Here is a 15,817-nt window from a genome sequence, read left to right as displayed (position 1 = left end):
GTGAGTACCCTTCTATAAATATCTAATCAGATCGCATGATGTTGCCACTAGACATAATTTCAGACAATCTGATAATACTGCAGTGGATCTCCTCTCCAGATCTTAATTTTTGGCTTGAATGATGAATTACTCCACCAATTTAGGGACTCATTTGTGATCTACAAGTCAATCTCTACATCATAAAAGTCTCTGCATTCTAGAGAGTGGTATGGAAGTCCATCTTATGCTTTAGTTAATCCATTAGCAGGGTAAGCGTGTCAATCTTCTATCTCCAGTGGACAAACTGTCTCATTTCTCCAACTAGAGTAGCTACCTCAATACCAATAGTTGCTCCAGAGTCATCTGCTTCGCGATGCTGAGTATTGGTTTCGCAGTTTGCTCTGGCTGGTATCAGCTTTCCTTATTATATCTGCTTTCTGTTAAAGTACAGTCTCTCCAGATGCCAAAACTGTTTATTTCTAGTCTTGCATACCTTACATTAATGGGGAGTAGGTATGATTTATGTTTGTTATTGTTCTCACTGTTCGCAAAGTATAGCTTCTGAGCAACCTGGTGCATTCAGTACCTAGCTGGCCATAGTGGGCCCTTACAGTTTCCACAGATCTATTTGCTACCCCTTTATTGTATCCTGCCTACAGTGGGACACAAATTTGAATAATGGAAGGAACAATTTAAGTTTATAATTGGTGTTCCATGGCTACATCATGTCTTGCCTTCCCCTTTGTCAGGGGTCTACAGGCCCAGTCGCATCCTCATTGGCCAATCTCAATCAGTCAGGGTGTTAAGAGTCCTTTCAGCAGAAGACTTGTGTTGTGCCACACCGTCTCGCAAGTGCCATCAAGCTTTTAGGCTCTACGTTTCAGGATCATGCAGTTACAAAGAGGAGTGCTCCAAAAGAACTAAACCAAATTCCTGCCCTTTTATCACTCGAAAGGAGCCTACTTCTACAACTCAGTCATCCCGTATGTCATTAGTCATTGATCAGTCAGCAGGCTCTGAAATTATGGCTTCTAGAATAGTGGGTGGGACATCTCACACCACAGGGGAGTCTCAAGACACTACATGTAAGCTTCAGCCACAGCAATCCTGCAGGTGTCAAAGCTGCAATGGCTCACCATACCAACGCATCTGCCCATGTCCTCTGCAGCACAGCACCCAGAGCACCAATCTTTGTGTTTTTGGTTGCCTATTAGTAAAGTTAATTCTGCTTTTTCTTCATGCAGTATTATGGGCTGCATGAATGGTGTACATGCAGCCATCTAGCTGCAAGATCCACGGTGCCTCTGTAATATTCACCTTTGATTTAAAGACGCGTTGTTGCAAGACTAAATTCACTTAGTCTTTCTGAGTTTAAATGAGTTATCAGAAATCCAAAACTTTAAGAGCCATCATTTCATTGGCAATTTCGCAGCACACACTGTAGAGAGCTCCAGCGTTTGCAAAAGATGTGAAAACAGGTATGTAAGAAGTTTAAAACACCCTTTTGTGCATTTCTAAATTACTGGCAACTTGACAATTTAGTTATATATTCCATATTAGTAACCCTACGGAATACCTTAATGCTTTATATCTCAAAAACGTACTCTTTGAACATGACCTGGCTACTAGAACAGAAATAAGTGACCCACTATTGAGGTCAGTGCATTAAAGAGTTGACCTTTCTGGGTCTGCACATCAGCTGTGCACAGGAGTGGTTCTTTATCTATGTGGGTGCAAATGACTGCTAACATCAAATGATAAAAAGTTAATTTTGTCTGGAGGTCAGGGTTTCATGCGATGAAGGAGATAGTATAGTTCAATTTGTAACAGATACTAAATGTTCTCCATTGAGTAATTCCTACTTCTGTTAAGAAAGGAAATGAGTATGTATGAATAAATAATATTGAAGGACGGGTGCATCTAGGAGTGCACCGCACTTCAGTACATGAAGTTCTAAGGGACTTATTAAAAATAAATTTGGCATTTTACAGAGGTGTGGAATTTAGAAATATATCTACTTATCCATGGGGCAGGTTGCTTCATAAATCTACTTGTCCTGTAGACCTTTGGTGCAATGTCGTGCAGCAACACATTATGGCAGTAATCACATTGTGTAGGAGCTCTGATAATAGCTTCTTTGATTATGCCAGGGCTAATACTACAGTAGGGCTTGAATACTAGCAATTTCAACCTCTACTATACCAATTCTTATTTTGTCACCTTTCTGCAGATCTACACACTGCGACTGGCAGAAGCAGGAAGCAATAGTTATGGGGCCAGAATGCCTTTTAAGTCTGTGCAAACCTACTAACTTGCATGTTTTAAGGATTTCACCAGGTCCTCTCTAATCTTATCACATACTGACAGAGGATGGAAACTTACTCCTGACAAGGGCAGAAGTAGACGTTCTTCGGGGTTGGGAAAAAAGTGGCTGGAGGGAAAGTAAACTTGTAAAATACAATAGATTTTGCATAAGCAAATCTACACAATTTACTCATGCTAATATACAGTTCTAGGATTACGACTTCCTGGTCTACTTCTGTGAATTCATGAAAGCCACTAATGCAAAGACATACACATTGGGTGCACTTTTGTGACTTTCTTTTAAGAATTGGTCCCCTAATCATGTCTGGCGTTAAGACATTTTGTTTTTATTAAAATTCTTTATATCCATCTATCGGCCGGTTTACTGTGAGCGATAGCATTCTGCTCTTCCACAAGAAGCACATTGGCACACAAAGTAGTTTTGTTCAGTGACAGAACTACTGTTCCAATGGTGTGCTTTGAGACAATTTTGTGTGTGCTTTTGGTCAATGTTTGTTACAATGGCAAGGGCCTGGCAGCTGCCACAACAATAAAGTGTTACAGAAGCCATGTCAAAACAAGACCCGCATTGACAAAACCAAAAGATTGAGAACCAATGTCAGTATGGCTGGGATTGCCAGTGCTTGTTAATTTTCAAGTTTTCATAATTTTGTTGACATTTTTTTAAATGCTAGCATCAAAGTATTTTACTAAATGCTGCTTCAAAGAATCAGTACTTAAAATGCCACAGTAATTTATCAAAACACTTTTTTCCTTCTTGCATTTTTGTCTTAACATTTTGTTTTGAAAGCAAGGAATCAATCTCGCTTACAATCTTCTGCAGATATTTGTCTCTAATTAGAGAGCATTCGGGAGAATTATACATAGTCTCATATTGTTAAACATTTGTTCAAAAAGTGTGTCCACTTTTTTATTTATTTTACTGGAACCACTGTCAGTAGTGCAGTGCGATCTGAAAAAGTTTACTCAGAGCGCTCATTAAATAATAAAGACTACATTAATGAACCATGAATACAAGCTCAAACAGCATTAACATATGGACACAAACATTACCTCAACAGCAGACGGTTTCATTCCCTGTAAACTGGCAGCTAAAAGGTTTGTGCTGCAAAAAGGTTGGGCCTGCTTGTCCCAAGGACTAAAACATGAAAACTTGTTATTCTTCACCCCAAACAATGTGTCCTGGGCATTGTGCTGTAGGAATGCCCAAACCCCCCCCCCCCCGATTTTAATACTACAGTCTACCAAAGTGTCCATCTTGGCGGGCAACAGTTAATAAGGGGAAAACGCTGACATACGATGTACTTCCTATGCAAGACATGATGGTTTGGAGCATTTTGACACATTTTAACAACAAAATATTAAACGATACACCTTACATGTCAATTTTTCACACCCTCTTCCATTTAGTGTTAGACAAGAAGACATACAATGACTAAGTTTGGCACTCACAGAAGAGATGCAAAAGGGAAGGAGATGTACCAAATAAGACTCATAGCCTCACTCCAATTTCCCAGGATAAAGTTGAGAGCCTAGTGATGCAGCATTCTATATTATTTGGGCGAGGGCTTCAAGCATCTAGGGTGTCACATCACTTGGACTGTGCTACAATACCCAGTAACACTACTGAATCGAACTGTGATGCTTTTAGAGAGATTACTGTACCATTCTTCAAGTGAATGTGCCAACATTTGTTGAAAAACAAAGTGAGATATAACTTTGACTTTCCAATCCTCTTAAAATATTGGCAGAGTGAACACATTAATTTTAGGTGTGATCACAGCCATCTCACAACGAAGATATCCTGTAATGTTTGTTGTAGCTGACAATCCTCTGGTCAGTACCTTATTGTCAACTTTCCAAAACTGCGACAGGCTGTGACCTCCAGACACATTACTAATCATCAAGGAAAGTGCACACAAGACTTTCCCCACCGATAAAGTTTTCACACTTGCATTTTTTTTTGTTGCTGTAATATTATATATATATATATATATATATATATATATATATATATATACACACACAGGGAGTGCAGAATTATTAGGCAAATGAGTATTTTGACCACATCATCCTCTTTATGCATGTTGTCTTACTCCAAGCTGTATAGGCTCGAAAGCCTACTACCAATTAAGCATATTAGGTGATGTGCATCTCTGTAATGAGAAGGGGTGTGGTCTAATGACATCAACACCCTATATCAGGTGTGCATAATTATTAGGCAACTTAACAAAAAACAAATATATACCCATTTCAATTATTTATTATTACCAGTGAAACCAATATAACATCTCAACATTCACAAATATACATTTCTGACATTCAAAAACAAAACAAACACAAATCAGTGAACAATATAGCCACCTTTCTTTGCAAGGACACTCAAAAGCCTGCCATCCATGGATTCTGTCAGTGTTTTGATCTGTTCACCATCAACATTGCGTGCAGCAGCAACCACAGCCTCCCAGACACTGTTCAGAGAGGTGTACTGTTTTCCCTCCTTGTAAATCTCACATTTGATGATGGACCACAGGTTCTCAATGGGGTTCAGATCAGGTGAACAAGGAGGCCATGTCATTAGATTTCCTTCTTTTATACCCTTTCTTGCCAGCCAAGCTGTGGAGTACTTGGACGCGTGTGATGGAGCATTGTCCTGCATGAAAATCATGTTTTTCTTGAAGGATGCAGACTTCTTCCTGTACCACTGCTTGAAGAAGGTGTCTTCCAGGAACTGGCAGTAGGACTGGGAGTTGAGCTTGACTCCATCCTCAACCCGAAAAGGCCCCACAAGCTCATCTTTGATGATACCAGCCCAAACCAGTACTCCACCTCCACCTTGCTGGCGTCTGAGTCGGACTGGAGCTCTCTGCCCTTTACCAATCCAGCCACGGGCCCATCCATCTGGCCCATCAAGACTCACTCTCATTTCATCAGTCCATAAAACCTTAGAAAAATCAGTCTTGAGATATTTCTTGGCCCAGTCTTGACGTTTCAGCTTGTGTGTCTTGTTCAGTGGTGGTCGTCTTTCAGCCTTTCTTACCTTGGCCATGTCTCCGAGTATTGCACACCTTGTGCTTTTGGGCACTCCAGTGATGTTGCAGCTCTAAAATATGGCCAAACTGGTGGCAAGTGGCATCGTGGCAGCTGCACGCTTGACTTCTCAGTTCATGGGCAGTTATTTTGCGCCTTGGTTTTTCCACACGCTTCTTGCGACCCTGTTGACTATTTTGAATGAAACGCTTGATTGTTCGATGATCACGCTTCAGAAGCTTTGCAATTTTAAGAGTGCTGCATCCCTCTGCAAGATATCTCACTATTTTTGACTTTTCTGAGCCTGTCAAGTCCTTCTTTTGACCCATTTTGCCAAAGGAAAGGAAGTTGCCTAATAATTATGCACACCTGATATAGGGTGTTGATGTCATTAGACCACACCCCTTCTCATTACAGAGATGCACATCACCTAATATGCTTAATTGGTAGTAGGCTTTCGAGCCTATACAGCTTGGAGTAAGACAACATGCATAAAGAGGATGATGTGGTCAAAATACTCATTTGCCTAATAATTCTGCACTCCCTGTGTGTGTATATATATATATATATATATATATATATATATATATATATATATATCTTGCCTTAAAAGGATTAGCAAATAGGAAATAGATTTCATCCTTAAGGGCCTCAGTGTTCCAGTATGATGCAATGTCATCACCAAATTACACTGGCATCAAAGGCGGGTTCAAGATCTGCAATGTGGGTCAAAAAGCACAGCTAAGTTTTTTTTTTTTTTTAAAGATAGATTTACGCCCCTAGGTAACAGGAGAGGGTAGACAGGCATGGAGCACTCGGACAGACTGAATGGTTCTGGCATAGTTAGAATTGCTATAGCTACACACCAGATTGTGAGATTATATGTTTTTGTAAACACACTACGGGTGTGCTCCTTAGACTAGAATTATGAAGCCCCTGGTACAGTAGACAAATCTGCAGGAGATTTTAGCTTTTTGTTCCATTACCCTGATCTCAGATGCATATGTAAATAAGAAAGAAAAATGCAGCTCAAGAGAAAACTTGCAGTCCTTACACTTGCTCCCATCGATTCGCAGAAAAAAGTAGGTGCACAGTGTGATCGTCCAAATCGCTCTTCTTCTCTAGATAGGAGCTGATGAGGCGGCCAATCTCAGTTGTTCGCTCTGCCAAAAGAAAGACCATTTAAACATAAACAGTATTGGACACAGGTGTAACTGCATACTGTTCCAATGTGAGAGTGATGTACAAAGGTGAAAAATGGTGTGTCTGCCTGCCCCCATTTTCTGCTATTTCCTGTGTCTCACTCTTGTTTCTCGCATTTTTTTTTCTCCTTCCCATGGGTACGTCTGTTCCTATTTGTCACCAATCATTCCACCAGAAGCCTTTTTTGTTGTTGTTTTAAGTATTATTTTATTAGATTTTGTGCTTTGTTCCAGTGTAACCACTAATAGCAAGATAAACAATTTGCTCATCAGAAAGGAAAATAGATATAAAAAAAATACAATAAGTTGTGAATTCAACCATTGCACAAGCAACCTTCCCAGTTACTTAAGACTAAATAGCTTTATCATACAAATGAAAGTGACTATGGGGCAAGGTCGCTCACCTGCCAGGTAATCATGTAATGTGTAGGTGATAATTTGGTTTGGTTGGTGAGGGTAGCCAGCTGTAGAAGGATCTTTGTAAGGGGCTTCAAGTATCAGGTGGCAGTTACACATGGAACTGGGGAGAACTCCGAATTCTACTTCTGGTAATTAGAGTGGCATTTTGGGATACCACTAAGAGAACTGTTTGGGAAAGGGGTTAAAAGTAGAAAGGGAAAAAACTTGGGGTGGATGTCGATCGGTGATGGAGCAGGTTGACTGTTCAAAACACCTGGTGACCTGGTGACTTGGTGAGAGTGATGGTAGTAGATAGTGGTGTGGTGGTATTGCTGTTTGTAATGATGGTGGTGTAGCGGACAATAATGGTTGTGTTGGTTCAAGTGGTAGTATTTGTGATAGAGATAATGGCTGTGGTTATTGTAATGATGGTCGAGGTAATGATGCTGGTTATCGGGAGGTACGAGGTAATTGCCACAAGGAGTGCTGGGTAGGCCAGGAGTCAGACTGCTAAGAACAAGAGCAACACTCAAAGCATTCAAACTGTTAGCAAAAAAGAGACCAGACAAATAACTGCTCAGACAAAACATGATTGGTAATTTTAAATTTACAATTTTACATAAGATATAATGTTAAAAAAATACTAATTTCAGACACAAAAACATAAAATACTGATTTACAGTGGTAACATGCCATAACTCAACCTAACTGATATTGGAATTATCAGAGCACAAATAAAGAGTTCCATCCCTTTGGGTCAAGGGGATATACATTTAGGACCAAACAATAGATTACAACTTATACAAACCTTCTAGGTCTCAAACTTCCTATATACACAAACATCCAATTTTTTAATAAAAATATACAAATTAAACTTAATAAAGATGTTAAAACCTCTTTAAGCCATTTTCCTTTATGTGTGTTCTAAAATCATGGGAACAAAAAGATTTTAAAAATGTACACACTACAACATATAAAAGGTTCAAGTTACTCACTCCTATACCTTCTGTTGGATAATATGAATGCACACAAAAGGTGATGGCAGGGATGCTTGCGTTTTGTCCAACCACTGGCAATCGATAGGGATATGAGGAGGAGTGAGAATGTGATAATTAGTCCATGTCACTAGTGAATTTTGAGAGAGATTACTTACGGCTTTGAAAATATAACATCTAATGTATTGACCTGTGTGGGTGGGCCCAGAGATAAACATGCCCAACTAAAAGTAAAAGAAAGTCAAAAATAAGCTTAACATACACTGTTAATATGATACATGTGTCAACATCATTGTGTGGGTTAACCTTGTTTTGGTCTTCCTCCTTATGTTAAGTAGGGCTTGTTAGAAGTGTTCTTGATCTTAAAGCAGATTGCTGTGGATTTGAGGGGGGAGGGGGCTGAGTGATACGTGATTAAATATTCAATGTTTATAATGTATAAAATAAATAGCACTACAGATCTAGTGGGCACTAAAAGATGTATGCCTTTCCAGCCCCCTGAATGTATGGTACTGCTATAGAGGAACATGTGCTTGGCAGGCTGGCTCTGCCTAAGCACCAGCCTTTAAGAGGCACCAGCTAGAATACAGCGAGGACAGACTGGGCCGTTGCTGGGAAGGAGCAGAATGACAAGAGCAGTGGCAGCAGGAAATATGGGCAGTGAAAGAGGTCAGGAGCAGTAATGGGCAAGCAGAAATGATGTGGAGGAAGAAGAGAAAAGAGATGGGAATGTATGCTCATATTTGCATATGCAACAGGCAGAACTGCCAGCAGTACAGCAAACTTGGCTCACGCATAGGCAGCAGTTGCGTAGGCTTCCTTCAAATACTGACTATCAGGGTGACATTCACTAAGTCGGAACATGTGCTGCATTTGCAGCAATAATGCAATATTCATTCATACAGAAGACAAACAGAGGTAGCTGGAGGGAAACTTTCTCACGCTCGCAACAGGTAACAGTTTCAACAGAGCATGCTTTCCTCAAACACAACACAAGTATAGAGCAAGATGAAACAGATTGAAAATCCAGCCATTGCAATGGCAGAAGTGCAGAGTCACACATGTAAACACTTAATACATGCACACACCCCAAAATACAAAAATTAGGCAAAGCATTAGCAAAATAAGCGTACGCTTCTCTCAAACAAAGAACTGCACTAAACCTCATTTTAGGCTATTCATGTACAGAAAGGACAACTGAATTTCATTGCTGGTATCACGTCTTTGCACACATCTCCTTTCTTCATATTTTATTAGCCTTCAAAAAAAGCCCACGTTAACAATGAAAACTTAGAGGGGGCATCAACAAAATGATTGTAACTCAATATGAAATGTAACATCTGTGCATTAACCAATACTCAGGCACCCATCTAAATAAATCACAATTTTATTGTGTTCAATAGCCAATATAGTTGATGTGAATACCAACTAAAGTTAATAATAATGCCCACAATATACACTGCTCTGTCTTCGGGAGTCACAACTTCATATTGGATAACCACACTGAAAAACAGTAAAGCTCCTAATCACAGCCACCACAATAACATCTGTTTCACTGAAACACTCCATATCACTGCTTTAAAGCAATCTGTTTTATACATTGTCCTCATTTTCAATTATTCTTTACAGACACACAAAGAATTTAAATTATCTTACTGTTGTATTTATTTCACATATTCTTCAAAAGAAACACCAAGTCATTTATCTACTACCATCTTATTAATAAAATGTAAGAACTAGCATACTCTCTGCTTCTTATTAAATTACTGAAGGTGTTTACTCACTTATTCACCTTTTAAAAGTCTTAAAAATTAGCCCTTGCATCCTAATGAGTTGCATATCTTCCAAAGTGATCACACTAAAACATATTGTCATTTGTGGGGCCATCGAAAATAGTGACCAACCATGCAGGACATGAAAATAGGGACTGATCACACAATCGGCAGTTATCAAGAACACAAGAAAAAAAAAAAAAGATCAATATGAAATGGCTTCCCAAGCCTTCAAGTGCTATCTTTAATAATATCCTGCTCTAAGATCCGAATTTCCATCAAAAAAGTTCTCAACAAAATCCTTCAAAGATAGCCTTCCAAAAGAACAATTCTTCATGATGAGGAAGCGTTTACAAGACCTTAACACTGTAAAAGGAATAGAACACTGTAGAATGGAAAAAATAGGTACAAAACCTTCAAGACTTTTCTTCCTCAAATAATTATACTAGACCTCTTACCCCACAGTCATCCTGCACCACTTCATCAAATTAGTGCCACTATTGCTCAACATCAGAACACTAAGTAACTGACTGTCCAAACCTGCTATCGCACTTAACGTTTTCCTTTGCTTCTCTAACCATTTTTTTTTTTGGTTAATCAGTCCATAGAGAGTGCATGCGTTTCCTAAAAATTCCCCATGTGTCACGGGATTAACTAGTGGGCAGTCTGGACTGCACATATACCTACCAGGCAACACTTTCAGGAGTTTCATTTTATGGTTCCCTGGGTCTTGCTTGACTCAGTCTCTCACTGCACTCTTTCGGACACTGCTGCTTCCTGTCTTTGCTTATTTCCTGGCTGCTGGGGTCCTCCTTATCTCCTTTCATAGAAGATGGGTCCTAGACATGCAATACCGAAGGCATTACAGCTGCAATTGCAGGAGCCACAGGTCCCAGGTTCACAACCCAGCACAAACCACCTTAAGGGTCAGTTTTTTGTTTTTTTTTAAGTGGGGGGGGAGAGAGAAGCGTGCCATGCCTTTTTGTCACCTTCACTGTGAGGGTTAATGACTAGTGCCCAGTTACATTGTTACAAGAATATCCTTGCTCACTCAAACTTATCTGCCTATTTTACAATGGGTGTTCGAAGGCACAAATAATTTATTTAGGAAAGTTGCCATTGTTACATCTGCTATGTACACTTTCGTTCTCTCTCTCCATACTGGATTATGTTTGGGTTTGCCTAACCTATTTACCTGAAGCATAGTACCATCTCCATTTTCAATTTAATTTGATATCCATACATAGGCCAGGCTAATTTTTAATACCTTGTTTCCCATTAATTCTCCCACTCACATTACCATTATGCTTCGTAAGGTCATTGAAGTCATTGCTTGGACAGTGGACGGTAGGTACTTTGGTATTGTCAGCGACTTCCGTTTGGAGTTGAACAATCATTTAGGTTGTTTAGGTGAGTTTTCTTTTGGAAGGTTGTTTACTCACTTGTGGCCCAACACATTTTATCAAAGTCTTGCAGTACTCAAGAGAAGGATTCGAGATGCAATGTCCTTGCAGTCATCCGTCTGCTCAAACGTTTGTTTGGTTACAAAAAGTGTCACTATTCAATTAAAATAAAATAAAAAGTCCTTTCCATGTACACGAGATTTTATAATTGTTGTTTTATTATTCGGTGATTCTTATTACTTATGTAACCAGTCTCATTACTGTGCATGGGTGCTCTAACCATCTATGTGTGTTTCTTTTGCCTAAATTTCCTGTGAATGAAGTTCATTAGCAGTGACACTTTTAGAGATTTTTCTTCAAAATTCGGCCTTGCTCTTTATCACTATGCATTCCGTGATTTTTGACAAATTACACCAGACCTCGATACTGGAAGAGTTTTCAATTTCGTGCTATTGAACTTTATTGCGGTAAATACTTTGGTGTTTAGGCAACATTTAAGTAACAATTGTAGCTGCTCCATCAGCTAGTGACCAGTCCAATGTTTGGTTTCCTGTGCACAGCTTCTGCTCATTAATTGGCTTGGTCTAATGTCCGACTCAAAATCATTTCTCAAAAGACATGGCTGTCATTGTAATGGTGCTGTCTGTGGCCCCCAAAGCTGCTTCATTTCTAAAGTATGAAAAGTAAACCATTTTTTCAACGTTTTGTATTTAAATGCTTTTACACTACCTTTATTGTTTTTTTTTTTTTTTTTTTTACTGAAGACTAATAGCGAAATACAGTTACTTAGTAAAACGGAATAGTATTTCTTAGTGCCCTCTTAGGTTTATTCGTGCAGATATATTGCAAGAGGTGCTAAGCAGTCTAGAAACCACTTCACAGGCACAATATTTGGGGTGCATTTTCTACTGAAGAACGGGACTACTAACATTAGTGTTAGTCCTTGCACGCCACAGTAGAGGCACATTTATCTAGTGCCTATACAACCTGTGAATTGTGATGTACCTTACATTTGCTTCTTACTGTGCCTTCATTGCCTGACATTTATTGGTGATTTACAATTACAGGGGTTGCTTACTTTGAATTTTGTCCATTACTGTAAAGGGGCCTGTAGGAAAGTACCCTCTCTTTCTTGGCATGGTTAACCCCATTTTCTGCCTGTTGTCATATGTTTGACTGTGTCTGCTGGGTTCCTGCTAACCAGGACCCCAGTAGTTTTGCTCTCTCCTCTAAATTGTACCTTTTTCTTCCCACACTTGGCAAACAGGTCCACCATGCAAGTTCCTAGTATATGGCACCTGGGTGCCCAGGGCATAGGGGTTCCAGGGGATCCATATGGGATGCCGCAGTCATTCTGCCACCCATAGGGAGCCCATGCAAACGGTTCTACAGGCCTGCCATTGCAGCCTTCGTGAAACGGGTGCATGCACCCGTTTTCACTACAGGTCAGCCCTATTGTAGGCCCTCTCAGCCCAGAGGGCAGGGTGCAGGTACCTGTGTGTGAGGGCACCTCTGCACAAGGAGAAGTACCCCCACAAACTCAAGATCTATTTTCCTGGACTTTGTGAGAGCAGGGATGCCACTTTACCCGTGTACTGGACATAGGTCACTACTTATGTCCATCAACATAATGGTAACTCTAAACCTGGGCATGTTCGGTATCACACATGTTGGAATCATACCCCAAAACTGTTGCAAGTATTGGAACTATGATTCCATGCGCTGTGGGGGGCACCTTAGATGACCGCCAGCATTGCTACCACCCATTTTACAGAGATTTCCATGCAGCCCAGCTGCTGCCACCCCTCAGACAAGTTTCCACAACCTGCTGCTTGATTTGATCAAGCCAAGGTTGGCAGACCAAAGGATTTCCTTTGGGAGAAGGAGGTAACACCCGCTCCCTTTGGAAATATGTATGTCTGGCTTGGGAGGGGTAGCCTCCACAAGCCACTGGTTTGCTTTGAAGGGCATATTTGGTGTTCTCCGTGCAGAACCCAGTCCACACCAGTTCCGGGTCCCAGAGTCCCTGCTCTGGCACAAAACTGGACAATGGGAAGGGAGTGACCACTCCCCATCACTACCCCAGAGTGAGTGGCCAGGCAGGAGACGTCAGATCCCCCTCCTGATAGGTGCTTACCTGGTTAGATTGACCAATCCCGCTTTCAGGGCTATTTAGGGTCTCACTCCTGGGTGGGTCCTTAGAATCCGCTTGCAAGATTCCATCAGGATTCCTCTGCATCCCTTACTTCGACTTTTGACCAAAGAAACTGCATCTGGACTCTCCAGGACCTGACAATTTGCAACAAAGACTAAGAATTTGCAAGCAACACTGTTTCTCTGGCTCCTTCCAGCTTTTGCAACATTCTCCCAGTTGTGCATCCTCTGAGGACGGCCAGTCTTCAGTCTGCACAGGAAAGAAGAAGGAATCTCCCTTGGAGTGAAGCAGTCACTCCCCTGCATCTGCAGGCACCAACAGCACTGATGACCAGCTGCATGGATCCCCTCTCCTGCTGAGCTGCGTGGATCCTGCAACACAGATGGTGGTCGGAACTGGTCCAGACAGTCCTCTCTACCAGCTGTCCAACTTGGGTGGAGGTAAGCCCTTGCCTTCCCACACAGGAGAGTACCCCTGTGCACTGAGTCCTTTGCAGCTGCCAAGGCTTGTTGGCACTTCTTTCACAGTGTCTTCAGTCTGTGTAGACCCCAGCACCCCTTCCTGCGACAAAGCTCCCTGAGTCTCTCAGGCGGTGTGGGACTTTTTTTCGTTGTGCTGCATGGGCTCCATTTGCACCTTCTGTGTGTGCTGCCTGTGCTTCTGTGGGCTCTCTGTGAGGCTGAGGGCCCCCTCTGACTCCTGCTCCTGCGTTGAATCCTCATGGGCCTTGCCGGTCCCCGGCAGCACCACTTTCCGCCAACCGCAAGTTTAGCCTGTGCCAAGGCTTGTTGGTGGAATCTGGACACGCAAACCGGACTGCAATCTTCCTCCTGGCATGGGACATCACCTGCATCCTCCAGGAACTCTACTATGACTCCAGGGCTGTAGTGCGGACTTTCCTTTTGGACTGACCAGCTCCTGCGATCCTCCGATTGGTGGGTAGGGGATCCAGCCCCCACTGGTCTCTGCTGTCTCTTCTGGCGTGTCTTTGAGGATGTGTTTGTATCAGCCATGAATCTTGCGGAGTGTGAGATAAAAAAAAAAAAATGGATAAGGCAGAGTATCAAACTAAAATTTTAAAGACTCAGAAAAAATGATCTATGGCGCAAACACCAAAAAAGTACATCTGTGCTAGGTCATGCAAGTATTGGGCAAAAAAAACAAAAAAAACAACAAAAAAAAACACACACTCCCAAAAGTGAGTGTTTTACAGATCATCATAACAATTCTAGTAAAAGGGTAGGCTGCTTTGCAACATAACTATTTTTTTAAATTACACTGCTGATTAGAGTCAGTACGGGATTTAAAATGCAATGGGTCTCACGTTAGCATGAGTTAGAGCTATTAGCGTTATAAATTCCTAACTGGACTTTTCTTGCCACATTAATTGAAAATGTAAACTAAAACAGTTGACATAAGTGAGCCGATTCAAAGTGCCATGGCCGCTATGAGCATGACCGCGAAGGGGGGAGACAAAAGGAAAAAGAAGTTCATTCGTAGTCAGTCATATTGGCAAACGAACAATTAACCATGTAACAGGGTCAGTGTTCAAGGCGGTAGCAAAACTGCCCCAAGGAGGGACAAATGTAAAGCATTTACCAGTGATAAAGGATTTTTGAAAGGCAAGCCCATGAACGACTAAGTGATGGGCGTTAGGTGGGCATGGTTAAAAGCCCACAACACGTCAAAAGCAGTGTCTGCATGCTGCTATGCTCGACCTAAAAATTGTACCAAACACCGCTTATTAACACTATCACACAAATTGCACCTAGACAGACCCAGTTTTTGAAGGGGGTCCAAGGAATACAGGGTGTGTTACTGGGCCTCTATCACAGTGGTGAGGCCATTTGCCACTGGTGGCCAGGAAAACATTGCATTATGGATCTGCAGACTTGGCCACAGTCATTCAGGGCCATGGTATCTCCAGCAAGCAGTCAAGAGCTTTTCAGTAAGATAATGTGGGGGTTGGCAGCTCCAAACCCAGTCAACCATACTGATGTCTAGCCATGTGCTAGTCTTTTGAATAAAATAGTTTAATCACACAGATTAACATACTACTACTACACACTGCATTTGAATGTGACAAGGCTGAAATCCTGTTTCCAATCAGGCCCTATATCCTCACATCACTAAGATACCTCAAGGGTCTCGAAATCCCAGAGTCGGAATCAAAGATGCGTTGGCGATCTGGCATCAGTGCAGTTCACTCTTAAGACGTATATGCACCTGAACAGTGAACTTTTCACTTCTAGTGTCTGGTCACAAAAAGTTGTAGCCTATGCTGAGACCTTTGTCTGGTACTCAGTCTCTTGTTGCAGTTCAATCCCCAGGTTTCACTCAGATTTTAAAGTTTGGGAGGGTGCAGAACAGACGTGTGCAGCAGTGCTGTTCCTACGGCCTTATTGGGAACTTGGAAGACTTAAGATTTCAACGTGGCAGCTCCCAGCAACTGCTCTACTCAAAGGCAGCTGCAGACTCCCTATGAAGGGTGTAGACAACAGGATGGTGCAGTGTCCATATCAATTTTGTTGAGTGATTCAGTAGTTGTGGTCTACAA

General features: G+C 41.4%; 1 protein-coding gene across 3 annotated transcripts in view; it reads right to left on the bottom strand.

Annotated features, from left to right (window-relative positions):
• DTYMK (deoxythymidylate kinase) overlaps positions 1–15,817 on the bottom strand; it is a 54,254-nt gene that overhangs the window by 35,189 nt on the left and 3,248 nt on the right. For all 3 annotated transcript variants that reach the window (XM_069213622.1, XM_069213621.1, XM_069213624.1), the window contains exon 2: positions 6,389–6,497. In XM_069213622.1, the coding sequence (XP_069069723.1) occupies positions 6,389–6,497 (109 nt within the window). The remainder of the gene's footprint in view (positions 1–6,388; positions 6,498–15,817) is intronic.

This window comes from Pleurodeles waltl, chromosome 11, assembly GCF_031143425.1.
Source record: "Pleurodeles waltl isolate 20211129_DDA chromosome 11, aPleWal1.hap1.20221129, whole genome shotgun sequence".
Lineage (NCBI taxonomy): Eukaryota > Metazoa > Chordata > Amphibia > Caudata > Salamandridae > Pleurodeles > Pleurodeles waltl.
The sequence above is the reverse complement of the archived record's forward strand: the minus strand, read 5'-3'. Positions and strand labels throughout refer to the sequence as shown.